The sequence below is a fragment of the Fundulus heteroclitus genome, chromosome 1 (genome assembly GCF_011125445.2).
Source record: "Fundulus heteroclitus isolate FHET01 chromosome 1, MU-UCD_Fhet_4.1, whole genome shotgun sequence".
Lineage (NCBI taxonomy): Eukaryota > Metazoa > Chordata > Actinopteri > Cyprinodontiformes > Fundulidae > Fundulus > Fundulus heteroclitus.
Genome location: NC_046361.1, coordinates 43635848 through 43654141, shown reverse-complemented (window position 1 = coordinate 43654141; position 18294 = coordinate 43635848). Strand labels below are relative to the sequence as shown.

Sequence of the window (18294 nt, the reverse complement as noted above, 5' to 3'; positions counted from 1 at the left end):
CGCTCTTTGTGCTGAGCCCTGCAGAGGAAGAGGAGGATGAAGATGCGGTGAAAACAAAGGGAACCCCGAAGGTTCTGGTTCTGAACAGGCGAGCAAAGCAAGCTGCGGCTGGACCGGGACAGCTGGACCTCCGAACCTCATCATGGTAAGTCCGCTGCAGGAGCCGCACGTTTCCAGCCGAACCGAACCTTGCAGCAGAACCGGACTCCACAACGTGCAGAAAAGGAACCGGTGGGTCCGGAGAGACCATCACAGTCTGACTTTGTTCTGGGTCGTGGTTCTGGACCAGATCTGACCGGGTTGATCCTGGACCCGACGGGGAAACGGTCCAGAGTTCTGCTTAAGAAACTGGGCACAGAACCAGCCTGGTCTGACCCGGTCCGTGCAGAACCGCAGCAGAACCAGAATGTGGTCGGTAAGCGGTAATGGGCTGATCCTGCTTATGGGTCCCGGAACCTTTCAGTTATCAGGCTCCTGGTTCTGGTTCCAGAAACCTCCTTTGGGCTTTTATTTTGAAGTACTGCTTATGTTTCAGACTGAGGAGGCTGCAGAACCGGAGCCGGGCCCGGATGAGGAAGAGGAGGGAGGAGGAGGAGGAGGAGACGTTGCCATGGAAACGCCCAGCGCGCCGGTTTACTGCGTGTGTCGCAAACCCGACATCAACTGCTTCATGATGTAAGTAGCCGGGTCACCGGGTCACTCATCTGGACCGGACCGGCTCCACAGGAATTTAGCTGGGGGCGGGTTGCCAGGTCTGACTGACGGTTTCCAGCCCAAATCTCAACCTGTCCTGACATGCTGGTAAAAGCGTAGAACCCGGTAGAACCCGGTCGACCCGATTGACCCGGTTCTTTCTCACGGCCAGGGAGCGTTGCTCCGTCTGGACTCCATGTCCAGCGTTTAGGAGCGTTAATGACCAGCGGTGATTAACCGCTGATGATATCGGCTTCCACAGGTTCCCTCATACTGAGCATGTATGAAGTGACAGTGGAGAGGAAAACTCCCCTTTAACAGGGAGGAGAACCTCCAGCAGAACCAGAACCAGGCTCAGTGTGAACGCTCATCTGCCTCCACCCACTGGGGCTTAGAGAAGACAGAGCAGAGACACAGAAAGCTCAGAAGCTCACATTGACCCAGGAGTACTTTCTATGTTAGAGAAGACAGAGCAGAGACACAGAAAGCACAGAAGCTCACATTGACCCAGGAGTACTTTCTATGTTAGAGAAGACAGAGCAGAGACACAGAAAGCTCAGAAGCTCACATTGACCCAGGAGTACTTTCTATGTTAGAGAAGACAGAGCAGAGACACAGAAAGCACAGAAGCTCACATCGACCCAGGAGTACTTTCTATGTTAGATGGTAATAGAGGATGATCTGCCTCCCCTGATGATGTCACAGCTAACAGAACACCAGACCAGGTGTACCTTCTATGAAGAGAAAAATGACAGAGAACAAAAAGTTCCAGGCGTCTGGCGTCTCCTTCGGGTCGAGAACCGTTCACACAGAACTCTGACGGCGGTCGCATTTAATTACACACGCAAAAAAAAAAAAAAAAAGATTTCAGTCAAAAAATCAGAATTGAGCATCAAGGCCTGCAGTGAGATGCTACCTGGTCCTCTGCTTCAGCACACCTGGTTCACCTGATGACTGATTAACAGGCTTAGGCTGACCTGCAATCACCTGAAGCAGGTGTGTTAAAGCAGAGGAACGTCTAAACACTCTAAGGTAACGGTAGGGGCAGCAGCTGCGTTCCTTGTTTTTTCTTGGCGGTCCAGAAAGGTTCACAGACACAAGAGCCCTCGTCTTCCTCCAGTTCTCAATATAGTGTCTAAGGGGTGAATACTTATTCACAGCTCTGTGTGTCGTTCATCCACTGCATCCTCTTCCTCCCTCCTTCCTGTCAGCCTTCTGTAATAAAAAGCCACTAGAGCCGCGAAAACATCTCCACAAAAAAAGAACTGGACCTCAGTGGAGATCTGGAAAAAGTTCTGATGCTGAAACTTTGGAGCATAAAGTTGATGGAAGACCCAGAGAGTCAGAACAGATGATCCTGATCTGTGTGTGTGTGTGTGTGTGTGTTACTGTGTGTGTGTGTGTGTTACTGTGTGTGTGTGTGTTACTGTGTGTGTGTGTGTTACTGTGTGTGTGTGTGTTACTGTGTGTGTGTGTGTTACTGTGTGTGTGTGTGTGTGTGTGTGTGTGTTACTGTGTGTGTTTGCGTGTGTGTGTGTGTGTGTGTGTGTGTTACTGTGTGTGTGTGTGTGTTACCGTGTGTGTGTGTGTTACTGTGTGTGTGTGTGTGTGTGTTACCGTGTGTGTGTGTGTGTGTGTGTGTGCACCAGAGGCTGCGACAGCTGCACGGAGTGGTTCCACGGTCAGTGTGTCGGCGTCTCAGAGAAAGCAGCCAAAGCCATCAGAGTGTGGTTCTGCCCGTCCTGCAGAGGTCAGTGTGGAGCACCGTCACTGCTGCCCCCTGCTGGCAGGAAGCGTTCTTACAGCCGAGTGTCGTCTGCAGACACAGACCCGTCTTTGGAGATCAAATACCGGCAGAAGAAGAGCAAAGAGGCGGAGGCCGAGCGAGACGATGGAGAGAGAAGCTCCACCCCCCAGGCCAAACTCGACCGGAGGCGGGGCTCTCAGGTAACCGTCAGGTTCCTCTGAGGCTCTCTGGCTCCCCCTGCTGTTGTAAATGCGTGGTGACTGTTGCCTGCAGATCAAGCGCTCGGCCCGGATGTGCGGAGAGTGCGACGCCTGTCTGAGGACCGAGGACTGCGCTCAGTGCGATTTCTGCAAAGACATGAAGAAGTTCGGAGGTCCCAACAAGATCCGTCAGAAATGTCGCCTCCGGCAGTGTGAGGTCCGAGCTCGGGTACGTCAGCAGCGAACCGTTTGTGATCCAGTTTCCTGAGGACACGATGGTTCCTCTGAACTTTGGGCCGTTTTGCTCCTGGTCGTCTATCTGCAGCTCGGACCTTGTTCCTGGATTCAGCCTCTGAGTCGTAGATAGACACTGCTGAACGCTGATGACGCCCTGCTGATTTCTGTCTTTGAGCAGAAGATGCTTCGCGTCCGAGACGAGGAGATGAGTCGGAGTGGCAGCAGGGGGCGGGGCCTATCTGCTAAAGGGGCGGGGCACCTTTCAGACGACGACGATGAAGAGGAGGATGATGAGGAGGAAGACTTCAGCGAGAGCGAGCTGGAACTGTACGAGCAGTACAAAGCTGCTGGATACCGAGACCTGGTGAGTGACACGGAATACTCTGCAGAACAGGTTCTGGTTCTGGTTCTGCTGCCCAGCAGATGAAGGACACCTTCAGCAGCACCTGGGTCTGTCCTGGTGGGTCTGTCCTGGTGTGTCCCTCCTGGTGGGTCTGTTCTGGTGGGTCTCTCCTGGTGGGTCTGTTCTGGTGGGTCTCTCCTGGTGGGTCTGTCCTGGTGGGTCTGTTCTGGTTGGTCTGTCCTGGTGGGTCTGTTCTGGTGGGTCTCTCCTGGTGGGTCTGTCCTGGTGGGTCTGTTCTGGTGGGTCTCTCCTGGTGGGTCTGTCCTGGTGGGTCATTCCTGGTTGGTCTGTCCTGGTGGGTCTGTTCTGGTGGGTCTCTCCTGGTGGGTCTGTTCTGGTGGGTCTGTTCTGGTGGGTCTGTCCTGGTGGGTCTCTCCTGGTGGGTCTCTCCTGGTGGGTCTGTCCTGGTGGGTCTGTCCTGGTGGGTCTGTTTTAGTGGGTCTGTCCTGGTGGGTCTGTCCTGGTGGGTCTCTCCTGGTGGGTCTCTCCTGGTGGGTCTGTTTTAGTGGGTCTGTCCTGATGGGTCTGTTTTAGTGGGTCTCTCCTGGTGGGTCTCTCCTGGTGGGTCTCTCCTGGTGGGTCTCTCCTGGTGGGTCTGTCCTGGTGGGTCTGTTTTAGTGGGTCTGTCCTGGTGGGTCATTCCTGGTGGGTCTGTCCTGGTGGGTCTCTCCTGGTGGGTCTCTCCTGGTGGGTCTGTTCTGGTGGGTCTGTTCTGGTGGGTCTGTCCTGGTGGGTCATTCCTGGTGGGTCTGTCCTGGTGGGTCTCTCCTGGTGGGTCTCTCCTGGTGGGTCTGTCCTGGTGGGTCTGTCCTGGTGGGTCTGTTTTAGTGGGTCTGTCCTGGTGGGTCTGTCCTGGTGGGTCTCTCCTGGTGGGTCTCTCCTGGTGGGTCTGTTTTAGTGGGTCTGTCCTGATGGGTCTGTTTTAGTGGGTCTCTCCTGGTGGGTCTCTCCTGGTGGGTCTCTCCTGGTGGGTCTCTCCTGGTGGGTCTGTCCTGGTGGGTCTGTTTTAGTGGGTCTGTCCTGATGGGTCTGTTTTAGTGGGTCTCTCCTGGTGGGTCTCTCCTGGTTGGTCTGTCCTGGTGGGTCTGTCCTGGTGGGTCATTCCTGGTGGGTCTGTCCTGGTGGGTCTGTCCTGGTGGGTCTGTCCTGGTGGGTCTGTCCTGGTGGGTCATTCCTGGTGGGTCATTCCTGGTGGGTCTGTCCTGGTGGGTTAGGGTCTCAGGTGTTTTTGTCCTCCTCAGATCCACTATTAGCTCCTTAGTCTTTGTCACGTTGAGCTGCAGATGGTTCAGCTCACTCCAAGTGACTAAGTTGTCCACCACAGTCCTATATTCACTCTAATCACCCTTTTCAATGCTGCCAACTGTTGCTGAGTCATCAGAAAACTTCTGTAGGTGGCAGGACTCAGTGCAGTAGCTGAAGTCTGAGGTTAAGAGGGTGAAGAGGAAGAGGGAGAGGAAGGGGGAGAGGACAGTCCCCTGAGGGGCCCCAGTGTTGCTGACCACCCTGTCAGACACACAGTTCTGCAGGTGTACATACTGTGGTCTGCCCGTCAGGTAATCAACCATCCAGGACACCATGGGGGCCTCCACCTGCATCGCCATCATCTTCTCACCTGTACAGCCGGACGGATGGTGTTGAAGGCTCTGGAGGAACCAAAGAACGTGATGCAGTTGTTCCTGTTCCATTGGCAGATCATCTTATTTACCTGCTCTAACCAAAGATAAATGACTCATTCATGACATTTTACCTGCTTTAAGTTCCTTTTTGCAGTGAGGGACCCTGACCAATCAGGTAGCCTCCTGATCCCTGGGCCTTTGTGTCGCAGGTGTGGCACAGCGAGGAGGAGGAGGAGGAGGAGGACGCTCAGTCAGACCCTCTGAGGAAGAAGGCGGTGAAGGTGAAGCACGTGAAGCGACGGGACAAGAAGCCGGAGAAAAAGGTGCAGCCAGGTAGATCACGTGACCGCTGATGTCGCTGATGATGTCACTAACACACCTGCGCTCCTGCAGAAGTCTGTGTCCGTCCCCAGAGAGGAGGCCAAGCCGCGGCGCCACAAGGTGAAGCAGCGCCACCGGGAGCGGGTGCGGCACAGCGAGCGCGCGGGGGAGGGCGGGGCCAAGGAGGTGGGCGGGGCTCTGAGGCAGTGCTTGGGGCCGGGCTGCGTGGAGCCGGCGAGGAGCGGCTCCAAGTACTGCTCCGAGGACTGCGGCATGAAGCTGGCCGCCAAGTGAGTGGCGGCGCAACACCTGGTCCCGCCGGCCGGACACGCCTCTAACCGCGCCTGTGTCCCGCAGCCGCATCTACGAGATCCTGCCGCAGAGGATCCAGCAGTGGCAGCAGAGCCCCTGCGTGGCCGAGGAGATGGGGCGGAGACAGCTGGAGCGAATCAGGAGGGAGCAGCAGGCCGCCAGGCTCCGCCTCACGCTGATGGAGAAGCGTTTCCACGAGCTGGAGGCCATCATCGCCACGGCCAAGCAGCAGCAGGTCCAGCAGGACGAGGAGGTCAGCGAGCAGGACGGGGGGGGGGGGTTCTGACCCGGTCCTGACCCGGTCCTGACCCGGTTCTGACCCGGGTCTGACCCAGTTCTGACCCGGTCCTGACCCGGTTCTGACCCGGTTCTGACCCGGTCCTGACCCTCTCTCACCGTCTCCCATGTCTGCAGGTCGCTGAAGGAGACGGAGACGACACAGACCTGCAGATCTTCTGTGTGTCCTGCAGCCACCCCATCAACCCCAAGGTGGCGCTGCGGCACATGGAGCGGTGCTACGCTAAGGTGGGCCTGCATGCCTTTAGCGGGCTCCTGGTCAGTCTGGTTCTGGTTCTGGTCTCTGAGGTTCTGCAGAGAACAACCAGCATCATGGAGACCAGGGAACCCAGCAGAAAGTTCTGGTCCAGTTTCCAGCAGGTCAGGTTCTACAGAACCTCCCAGAGTTCTGATCATCATGTGGACCTGGAGAGAGGATGGACCACCTGCAGACCTACCAGGACATGGACGTCCACCTGGACTGACAGGCTGGACCAGGAGAGAAGCAGGAGAACCATGGTGGCTCTGGAGGAGCTGCAGAGACCAGCAGCTCAGGTGGAGTCATTAGTCACTTCATCGTCCTACCAGAGGTTCTGTTTAAAGTTCTGTTGGAGCTGCAGGAGACCTGTGGAAGGAGGTGGTCTGACCAGAGGAGACCAGAACTGGACCTTCTGGTGCTACCAGAACCTCCCTGAACGGTTCAGATGCATGGTTTAGAACGGCCTAGTCAAAGTCCAGACCTGAACCCAACAGGTGGGAACCGATGTTCTCAGATGTTCTCCCTCCAGTCTGAGCTGGAGATGCTTGATGAAGAAGAACCATCAAAGCTGGAGGAGACAGAACCCAGAACCTGCTGCCAGACGAGGTTCTACTGGGTTCTGCCTCAGAACGGTAAATGGACTTCTATACGATACGCAGATCCTCAGGCAGCTTGGGTTAAGTGCCTTGCCCAGGGGACATGTGACGGGGGAAGCTGGAATTGGACCCACAACCTCCCCGTTGCCAGGCGATCTACCCACTGAATGCAGCAGCATGACACCTGCTCACAGTTCACCTGTCGGACAGGTGAGAGGACAGAAACAGGGCCAGCAGAAACATCCCAGCGGGCCACGAGTTAGAACCCAACCAGAACCAGAACCAGAACCAGGGGCAGCATGAACATGTTCCCTCTGTTCCCAGAGCGAGCGTCTTTAATATGAAGCACGTTGTTGATGATGTCAGAGGAGAAGCTGAGCAGAACCAGAACCAGAACCAGAACCGGTCCTCTAATGTCCTACAGCTTCAGCCTCACTGTGTCTCTGTCCAACAGTACGAGAGCCAGACTTCATTTGGTTCCATGTATCCAACTCGCATCGAGGGGTAAGACCGCCGTCCTCCTGTCTCACCTCTCTGTCTCATTACCTGCCAGGTTCTCAGCTCTCTCTTTCCCTCCTTTTCCCTCCTTCTCTCTCCATCTCTCTCCGTCTCCCTCCATCTCTCTCTTTCTCTCCTTCTCCCTCCTTCTCTCTCCTTCTCCCTCCTTCTCTCTCCATCTCTCTCCATCTCTCTCTTTCTCTCTCCATCTCTCTCCTTCTCCCTCCATCTCTCTCCATCTCCCTCCATCTCCCTCCATCTCTCTCCATCTCTCTCTTTCTCTCCTTCTCCCTCCGTCTCTCTCCATCTCTCTCTTTCTCTCTCCATCTCCCTCCATCTCTCTCCATCTCTCTCTTTCTCTCCTTCTCCCTCCTTCTCCCTCCATCTCTCTCCATCTCTCTCTTTCTCAGGGCCACTCGGCTGTTCTGTGACGTCTACAACCCTCAGAGTAAGACCTACTGCAAGCGGCTGCAGGTTCTGTGGTGTCCAGAACATCCCAGAGATCCAAAGGTACGATGATGGATGGATGGATGCATGATGGAGAATGGATGGATGATGGATGATGGATGGATGGATGATGGATGGATGAATGGATGTGATGGATGAGGATGGATGATGGATGATGGATGAGATGGATGGATGGATGGATGGAATGGAATGGATTGGATGGATGGATGGATGGATGGATGATGGATGGAGGGATGGATGATGGATGGATGGATGGATGTGATGGGATGGCTGGATGGATGGATGGATGGTGGATGGATGATGAATGGATGGATGATGAATGGATGATGAATGATGATGAATGGATTGATGAATGGATGAATGAGGATGATGGATGGATGATGGATGGATGATGGATGGATGAGGGTGATGAATGATGGATGATGGATGGAGGAAATGATGGATGATGGTGGCTGCCTGCTGGCTGCTGGCTGGCTGATGGCTGCTGGCTGGCTGCTGGCTGGCTGGCTGGGTGGCTGCTGGCTGCTGGCTGGCTGCCGCTGGCTGGCTGGCTGCTGGCTGGCTGCTGGCTGGCTGGCTGCTGGCTGGCTGGCTGCTGGCTGCTGGCTGCCTGCTGGCTGGCTGCCTGCTGGCTGGCTGGCTGGCTGCTGGCTGGCTGGCTGCTGGCTGCCTGCTGGCTGGCTGCCTGCTGGCTGGCTGGCTGCTGGCTGGCTGGCTGCTGGCTGGCTGCTTGATGGCTGGCTGCTGGCTGGCTGCTTGGCTGGCTGCCTGCTGGCTGGCTGGCTGCCGGCTGGCTGCCTGCTGGCTGGCTGGCTGGCTGGCTGCTGGCTGCCTGGCTGCTGGCTGGCTGGCTGGCTGCTGGCTGGCTGCTGGCTGGCTGCTTGCTGGCTGGCTGCTGGCTGGCTTGCTGCTGGCTGGCTGCCTGCTGGCTGGCTGGCTGCTGGCTGGCTGGCTGGCTGGCTGCTGGCTGGCTGCTGGCTGCTGGCTGGCTGCTGGCTGCTTGCTGGCTGGCTCCTGGCTGGCTGGCTGCTGGCTGGCTGCTGGCTGCTTGCTGGCTGGCTCCTGGCTGCTGGCTGGCTGCTGGCTGGCTGGCTGGCTGCCTGCTGCCTGCTGGCTGGCTGGCTGCTGGCTGGCTGGCTGCTGGCTGGCTGGCTGGCTGGCTGGCTGCTGGCTGGCTGGCTGCCTGCTGGCTGCTGGCTGGCTGGCTGCTGGCTGGCTGGCTGCCTGCTGGCTGCTGGCTGGCTGGCTGCTGGCTGGCTGGATGCATGCTGGCTGGCTGCTGGATGGCTGCTGGCTGGATGAGTCATATTTATGTGTAAAGTGACGTTGCTTAGCAACAAGCGGCTCCTCTCAGTGGATATTAGGAGCATTACGGTACTCTGTGTCTCTACCTGAGGACCCCTGAGCTGTCTACAGACTGCCTGACTGTAATGTCTAAACTAGAAGAGTTCATGTCAGGCAGCCTGGAGAAGGCGCTAGCAGCAATAAACCCAGTAATTAATTCATTATAAAGTTTATTTAATGTTAGAAACAGGGCAGTCCTCTGTCCACCAGAGACGTCTCTCCAGGCTGTGGAACATCTGGTTCCTCCTCCTGGGAGCAGATGTTCTCTGTAGAGTCGTTGATTGATTGTATGAAGGAGATTAGAGGCTGGAAGGAGCAGGAAGTTCATGGAGTTCCTGTTCTGTCACAGGAGCAGGAAGTGGACCAGAACCAAACAATGGAGTCCAACCACGATTCAGGCTCAGTGACCCAGATGGTTTGTGATGTTTCAGGTCCCGGCTGATGAGGTGTGCGGATGTCCTCTGGTCAAAGACGTCTTCGAGCCCACCGGGGAGTTCTGTCGGGTTTCCAAAAGGAAGTGCAACAAACATTACTGCTGGGAGAAGCTGCGGCGGGCCGAGGTGGACCTGGAGAGAGTGCGAGTGGTAACCGAGTCCAAACGAACCGGATCATTGTTCCTGAACCAATCTGTGTTCCCTTCCAGCTGAGATGTTCAGCAGCAAACTCAGGATGTGACACCAAACTGCTTTCTTTGCCAGTTCAGTGAGGTCTAAGGTGTGGCTCCGCTTTATGGTGTCACAGGTGTTAAAGCTCGTTAATGTCTGCCAGGTTGTTGGTGTGAGACTCGTTAATGCTCAACAGCTCGTTAAGGTGGGGCAGCTAATTAAAGTGTTACTTTCAGTTAATGTCCCGCAGCTCGTTAAGGTGAGACATCTTGTTAACAGATGGACCTTCTGGTGCTACCAGAACCTCCCTGAACGGTTCAGATGCATGGTTTAGAACGGCCTAGTCAAAGTCCAGACCTGAACCCAACAGGTGGGAACCGATGTTCTCAGATGTTCTCCCTCCAGTCTGAGCTGGAGATGCTTGATGAAGAAGAACCATCAAAGCTGGAGGAGACAGAACCCAGAACCTGCTGCCAGACGAGGTTCTACTGGGTTCTGCCTCAGAACGGTAAATGGACTTCTATACGATACGCAGATCCTCAGGCAGCTTGGGTTAAGTGCCTTGCCCAGGGGACATGTGACGGGGGAAGCTGGAATTGGACCCACAACCTCCCCGTTGCCAGGCGATCTACCCACTGAATGCAGCAGCATGACACCTGCTCACAGTTCACCTGTCGGACAGGTGAGAGGACAGAAACAGGGCCAGCAGAAACATCCCAGCGGGCCACGAGTTAGAACCCAACCAGAACCAGAACCAGAACCAGGGGCAGCATGAACATGTTCCCTCTGTTCCCAGAGCGAGCGTCTTTAATATGAAGCACGTTGTTGATGATGTCAGAGGAGAAGCTGAGCAGAACCAGAACCAGAACCAGAACCGGTCCTCTAATGTCCTACAGCTTCAGCCTCACTGTGTCTCTGTCCAACAGTACGAGAGCCAGACTTCATTTGGTTCCATGTATCCAACTCGCATCGAGGGGTAAGACCGCCGTCCTCCTGTCTCACCTCTCTGTCTCATTACCTGCCAGGTTCTCAGCTCTCTCTTTCCCTCCTTTTCCCTCCTTCTCTCTCCATCTCTCTCCGTCTCCCTCCATCTCTCTCTTTCTCTCCTTCTCCCTCCTTCTCTCTCCTTCTCCCTCCTTCTCTCTCCATCTCTCTCCATCTCTCTCTTTCTCTCTCCATCTCTCTCCTTCTCCCTCCATCTCTCTCCATCTCCCTCCATCTCCCTCCATCTCTCTCCATCTCTCTCTTTCTCTCCTTCTCCCTCCGTCTCTCTCCATCTCTCTCTTTCTCTCTCCATCTCCCTCCATCTCTCTCCATCTCTCTCTTTCTCTCCTTCTCCCTCCTTCTCCCTCCATCTCTCTCCATCTCTCTCTTTCTCAGGGCCACTCGGCTGTTCTGTGACGTCTACAACCCTCAGAGTAAGACCTACTGCAAGCGGCTGCAGGTTCTGTGTCCAGAACATTCCAGAGATCCAAAGGTACGATGATGGATGGATGGATGAATGATGGATGAATGGATGGATGATGGATGATGGATGGATGGATGATGGATGGATGAATGATGGATGGATGGATGGATGATGGATGATGGATGGATGGATGGATGGATGGATGGATGAATGGATGGATGATGGATGGATGGATGGATGGATGGATGGATGGATGGATGGATGGATGGATGGATGGATGGATGGATGGATGGATGGATGATGGATGGATGGATGATGAATGGATGATGAATGGATGATGAATGGATGATGAATGGATGAATGATGGATGATGGATGGATGATGGATGGATGATGGATGGATGATGGATGGATGAATGATGGATGATGGATGGATGAATGATGGATGATGGATGGATGATGGATGATGGATGGATGATGGATGGATGATGGATGGATGAATGATGGATGATGGATGGATGAATGATGGATGATGGATGGATGATGGATGATGGATGGATGATGGATGGATGGATGGGTGGATGATGGATGATGGATGGATGAAGGATGGATGGATGGATGATGGATGGATGATGGATGGATGGATGATGGATGGATGGATGATGGCTGCTGGCTGCCTGCTGGCTGGCTGCCTGCTGGCTGGATGGATGGATGATGGATGGATGGATGCTGGATGAATGATGGATGGATGAATGCTGGATGGCTGGCTGATGGATGGCTGGATGATGGCTGGCTGATTGATGGATGGATGATGGCTGGCTGATGGATGGCTGGCTGAATGCTGGATGGCTGGATGCCGGATGGCTGCCTGCTGGATGGATGGCTGGCTGGCTGCTGGATGAATGGATGCTGGATGGCTGGCTGGCTGGATGGATGCTGGCTGGCTGCTTGCTGGCTGGATGATGGATGGATTGCTGATGGCTGGCTGCCTGCTGGCTGGATGGCTGGCTGGCTGGCTGGCTGGATGGCTGATGCTGGATGCTGGCTGCTGGCTGGATGCTGGCTGATTGCTGGCTGGATCCTGGATGATGGATGGATGATGGATGATTGATGGATGGATAATGGATGATGGATGGATGATGGATGGATGATGGATGATTGATGGATGGATAATGGATGATGGATGGATGATGGATGGATGGATGGATGAATGATGAATGATGGATGGATGGATGATGGATGGATGGATGATGGATGGATGGATGGATGGATGGATGATGGATGGATGGATGAATGATGGATGATGGATGGATGGATGATGGATGGATGGATGAATGATGGATGATGGATGGATGGATGATGGATGGATGGATGAATGATGGATGGATGATGGATGGATGATGGATGGATGAGTCATATTTATGTGTAAAGTGACGTTGCTTAGCAACAAGCGGCTCCTCTCAGTGGATATTAGGAGCATTACGGTACTGTGTGTCTCTACCTGAGGACCCCTGAGCTGTCTACAGACTGCCTGACTGTAATGTCTAAACTAGAAGAGTTCATGTCAGGCAGCCTGGAGAAGGCGCTAGCAGCAATAAACCCAGTAATTAATTCATTATAAAGTTTATTTAATGTTAGAAACAGGGCAGTCCTCTGTCCACCAGAGACGTCTCTCCAGGCTGTGGAACATCTGGTTCCTCCTCCTGGGAGCAGATGTTCTCTGTAGAGTCGTTGATTGATTGTATGAAGGAGATTAGAGGCTGGAAGGAGCAGGAAGTTCATGGAGTTCCTGTTCTGTCACAGGAGCAGGAAGTGGACCAGAACCAAACAATGGAGTCCAACCACGATTCAGGCTCAGTGACCCAGATGGTTTGTGATGTTTCAGGTCCCGGCTGATGAGGTGTGCGGATGTCCTCTGGTCAAAGACGTCTTCGAGCCCACCGGGGAGTTCTGTCGGGTTTCCAAAAGGAAGTGCAACAAACATTACTGCTGGGAGAAGCTGCGGCGGGCCGAGGTGGACCTGGAGAGAGTGCGAGTGGTAACCGAGTCCAAACGAACCGGATCATTGTTCCTGAACCAATCTGTGTTCCCTTCCAGCTGAGATGTTCAGCAGCAAACTCAGGATGTGACACCAAACTGCTTTCTTTGCCAGTTCAGTGAGGTCTAAGGTGTGGCTCCGCTTTATGGTGTCACAGGTGTTAAAGCTCGTTAATGTCTGCCAGGTTGTTGGTGTGAGACTCGTTAATGCTCAACAGCTCGTTAAGGTGGGGCAGCTAATTAAAGTGTTACTTTCAGTTAATGTCCCGCAGCTCGTTAAGGTGAGACATCTTGTTAACATCTAAAAGCAGATTGTGGCGTTACAGGTCTTAAAGCTCGTTAAAGTCCTGCAGCTCATCAAGGCAAGGCTTTGTAGCTCGTTAACGCCTGACAGCTGGTTAAGGTGTGATAGCTCGTTAATGCCTGACAGCTCGTTAAGGTGTGACAACTCATTAAAGTGTTACAGGTTGTTAATGTCAAACAGCTGGTTAAGGTGTGATAGCTCGTTAACGCCTGACAGCTCGTTAAGGTGTGATAGCTCGTTAACGCCTGACAGCTCGTTAAGGTGTGACAACTCATTAAAGTGTTACAGGTTGTTAATGTCAAACAGCTGGTTAAGGTGTGACAGTTCATTAAGATAGGAAAGCTCATGAAGGTTCAACTTATCAAGCTGGTTAAGGTGTGATAGCTCGTTAATGCCCGACCGCTCGTTAAGGTGTGATGACTAGTTAACGGCATCATGAAGGTCTGTCACTTCTCTCTTCCTGTTAGCTGTTGACTCTTCTGTCAAACTAAACCTATGAAGGTTATGAAGATCTGTTTGAGAGGCAGATTAAAGGCTGATTTTATCATCTTCACCTTTACCTGAGCTCATGAAAGGTGGAAGATTGAAGTCCAAAGGTTTGACCGTTTGCTGTCAGGTCTGGGATTTAAAACTGAACATCCAGCAGGAGCTCCTCTGACCTCCTCTCCTCCTGTCCTCCTGTCCATCAGTGGTACAAGCTGGATGAGCTGTTTGAGCAGGAGAGGAACCTGAGGACAGCCATGACCAACCGGGCCGGGCTGCTGGCTCTGATGCTGCATCAAACCATCCAGCACGACCCCATCACCAGCGACCTGCGTTCTGCCAAGGACAGGTAGACCGTTGGATGGTTGCACCGTCTCCTGGAGTAGTTTGAGGATGCATGCAGGAGGGATGCTAACAGCAGAAGAACCAGAACCACAGAACTGATCTGGACCCGATTGGTCTTACCCTGCTGGAGATTCTTTGCTTCACACTTTTAATCCAGAACCTCCAGGCAGCTCACCTTTCACAGACCTGTTCATCCAAGAAGTGGTTCTGGAGAGATGAACCATTCCCAGCAAATAAATGTCATTCAGCTGTAGTTTGCACAGAAACGGCTCCTGGTTCTGGTTCCAACCATCGATGTTATTGTTTTTTTAGCAAAATGTGACTTTAACACCGCCCAATCCCAGCGGAGAACCAGCGACCTGTTGCAGGCAGGTGTGAACCCGGTCCTCAGGTGCTGCAGACTGATGGTGCTGCCGTCAGCATCCAGCAGGGGGCGCTCTCCTCGCCTTTAAAGGACCACCAGCCTGTGTGTCGGGCTGTGGTTCCGGCTCAGAGTCAGAACTCTCAGAACATCAGGCCACCATAACACAACTAGAGCTGAACGGCCGACACCTCCTGAGACGCTGCAGCGGGTAAGTGGTCTCTAGCATCTGATCAGATTCAAAAGACAGAGCCGTCCGCTTTACAGAACCAAGCAAGGAATTTATCAAACTCTCTCTGAGAAGTTAAAGTGCAAAAAGTCATCAGCAAAAATTTTAATCTTAAAGTTAAAGAACTTTGCTAACAAACAAACTCTATGAGACGCTAAAAGGGAGCAAATAGACATCAGAGCAAACGTTCTCAATCGGATCAGAACCTGAGGAACCAGCCTCATGTGGAAACATGTGACTGACACCAGAACCACAGATTCAGGACCAGCTTCCTCCCATCAGCCATCACTACCTCATGTACAGACCGCCACGCATCACTCCTCTTCCCCCTCCTCCATGAACATCAGGATATCTCCTCCTGCATCCTTTCTGCTCATTCATTGTTCAGTCAGATGCCTCTGTGGTCACAGACCTGGGGCACAGAGCTGGTTCTGGTTCTGGTTCTGGTTCTGATGAAAGGCTGACCTAAAGGAGCCAGCAGGTTCTGCTCAGGTTTCAGGCTGAGGAAGCTAGAGTCGGACGTTTATCCAGCAGGAAACACGCTTCTGTGGTTTTGGTTCCTTGGTGCCGTTCTGGCCTCAGATCAGCTGAAACATCCTCCTCCTGCCCATTACCCACAATCCTCAGCCCATCAGTGACAGCTGACGCCGCTGCCATGGTAACACAAACACTATGAAACACTACAGGCTGCGAAAGACTCATCAGAACGTCAGTTTTTCACAATAAGAGCCTTTTTAGGGTTCATACTCAGAGCCCAGCAGGATGTGCCAGAAAAGTCCAAACTGCCACGTGATTGGCTGATTCTTTCAGTGCAAACAGCCAATCAAAAAAACTCTGTTTTTAATTCATTTTTTTACCATATGTCTGATTTAAATGTTTCTGTGGTGCTGTATGTTGTCCAGTGGTTCTCCAGCTTCTCCCCGTCACTTCCTGTCTAACAGGAAGTGAGGTGTGGAGTGCTGATGTGTTTTTATTGGTCCTGATGTCATGTCCAAATAAATCTGATCATGTTTCGTTATCTCTGCTGGTGGATTCGTCTCGTTTGTTCATCCTCCGTCCTGCAGAGCTGCACAGAGAACGTTCACGCTGTGGTTTGGGAGCAAGCCTGAAGAAGCTGCTCCTGGAGGATCCATCTCTCAGTCCATGGCAAAGTTCTGGGAGCAGAACGGAGTCAGAGTCTATCTGCTTCGCTGCGTTTCTCTCCCAGATGAAGCCGCTAACGGAGCTAGTCTGCCATTACCATCTACCATAGAAAGTACTCCTGGGTCAGTGTGAGCTTCTGTGCTTTCTGTGTCTCTGCTCTGTCTTCTCTAACATAGAAAGTACTCCTGGGTCAATGTGAGCTTCTGAGCTTTCTGTGTCTCTGCTCTGTCTTCTCTACCATAGAAAGTACTCCTGGGTCAATGTGAGCTTCTGAGCTTTCTGTGTCTCTGCTCTGTCTTCTCTACCATAGAAAGTACTCCTGGGTCAATGTGAGCTTCTGAGCTTTCTGTGTCTCTGCTCTGTCTTCTCTAACATAGAAAGTACTCCTGGGTCAATGTGAGCTTCTGAGCTTTCTGTGTCTCTGCTCTGTCTTCTCTAAGCCCCAGTGGGTGGAGGCAGATGAGCGTTGACACTGAGCCTGGTTCTGGTTCTGCTGGAGGTTCTCCTCCCTGTTAAAGGGGGGTTTTCCTCTCCACTGTCGCTTCATGCATGCTCAGTATGAGGGATTGCTGCAAAGCCATCAACAATGCAGACGACTGTCCACTGTGGCTCTACGCTCTTTCAGGAGGAGTGAATGCTGCTTGGAGAGACTTGATGCAACCTGCTGGGTTTCCTTAGAGAGGAAACTTTCTCACCAACCTGGAGGATTATCAGGTTCAAACACCTAAAACATTTATTAACAACAAAAGAAGGAGAGACAACAATGAGGTTTGGTTTTCAAATTATTTGCAAGGAGAGGAGCTGAGATGCTTAATAGAGATCTCCAAAACTCGCTCCAAAGCACTCCGCCCGCTCCTTTCTTTTTATTAGGCATTGTCAAGGTCAGGGGTCAGTATAAGCAAAATAACTGTGACCTTCAAGATAAAACCAAGCAGTTCACACAGCTCAGTTATCCGTAAGCACTCCAGATGGCTGAATAGAGTTCATAAAAACACTTAAAATAAAAAAACAACACTGATAGTCACAACATAGTTCTCTGCTTTCTGCAGGCCTTCTGCAACGATGAGAGAGAGATCAGACAAATGAAATACACTTTAATATCTAAAACCTTAAAACGTCTTAGTAGTAAAGAGTAAATATATATGATAAATGCAATGAACTAGTAAATAAGATAAATAGTAAGAATAATTCTATCAAGGATAAACTGTCATGATTTGTAGTTTAGAAGCAAAATGCAAAGAAGAGTTTGAGAGCAGCATTATAAGCACAACGTTTTCAAAGGAATGCCATTTTACAGACCCAGGATGAGCAGAACACAGCAGACCAAAGACATCATGAGCAAACCTGAGGGTTTAAATAGAGACACGGCTAAACGAGGAGACGCAGGTAAATGGCATCTACTTAATTACCTGGTGGCTGTGGGGCAGTAATTAACAGGAGCAGGCAGGGAGGAAGTACATCTAACAGAATAAAGGAAAAAAACTACCAAATAACTAAGAAATAAGAAACCAGGCATGAAGTGGCGGTAATGCACCTGAAAGTTGTTTGCCAACCGCCATAAAAAAAAACAAGAAGAAGAAGAAGAAGAAGAAGAACCAGGCATGAATGAAACAGCCGCCGATCATGTGTGGACCAGACTGCTCTGGAAAACTGAGTAGCTTTTTACTGCCTGCCGTCTCATGATCACCTGAATCTGTATTTTATTACTGAACCGTGTGAACTGGAGTTTTAACCTGAATCACAGTGGAAGGAACCTGAACCTGACCTGATGAGCTGAGGTATACCTGAGTGAGAGGCCGAGGTAAGAGGGAGAAACTAACTCAGTGGACTTCAGGTGTAACATCAATGGCGAGGGAGATTTACCACTAATAGAGATTCCTCCAAGAACCTTGTGTGAAACTAAGACTATTAAACCACGACTTTACTCGGTTCAGGTTGCTCACACAGCCTTAATCTACTCAAGTGGAGGAGGCGCATTTAAAAAATAAATAAGATATATCCTGTAGCCAGGTTTCATTAAAGAAAATTTAAATCTCGTGTGGATTTCTGTGATTTTTGTAAGTCACAAGATGAATCCTTGGAGCACCTGGGTTTGTTCTCTCATGTTAAAATTCTAAGCTTCTGGATGGACCTGAAGAACCGGATCAATCTACATTAATTCCTTTATTTTGCCTTTGTGATTTTATTCAATGTGAAAAACTGAAGTTCAGTTTTCTTTGATGCCATAAATATGGACTTTCGCTTAGACGCAGAAAAGACTACATGCAGAGTTTGGATCGTAGTATTTCATTTATATTGTTTTGTTTTTCTTGATAACAATATAAATAACTGTTGTTATTTTCCTACATTATGTTGCTTATTCATTTCTAATGTAAGTATAGGCCTACCTAGGTTCCACTGGATTATA

At 51.9% G+C, this 18294-nt stretch overlaps 1 protein-coding gene across 1 annotated transcript; it reads left to right on the top strand.

Annotated features, from left to right (window-relative positions):
- Positions 1 to 16: 16 nt before the first annotated feature.
- cxxc1a (CXXC finger protein 1a) lies at positions 17 to 15764 on the top strand. Its single transcript, XM_036143699.1, has 14 exons — positions 17 to 145; positions 536 to 675; positions 2343 to 2443; positions 2516 to 2640; positions 2714 to 2869; positions 3056 to 3241; positions 5109 to 5222; positions 5293 to 5510; positions 5578 to 5785; positions 5947 to 6057; positions 7118 to 7167; positions 10959 to 11055; positions 12871 to 13023; positions 14016 to 15764. The coding sequence occupies exons 1-14, from the start codon at positions 143 to 145 to the stop codon at positions 14160 to 14162; spliced, it is 1809 nt and encodes a 602-aa protein (XP_035999592.1). The 5' UTR covers positions 17 to 142; the 3' UTR covers positions 14163 to 15764.
- Positions 15765 to 18294: the final 2530 nt, after the last annotated feature.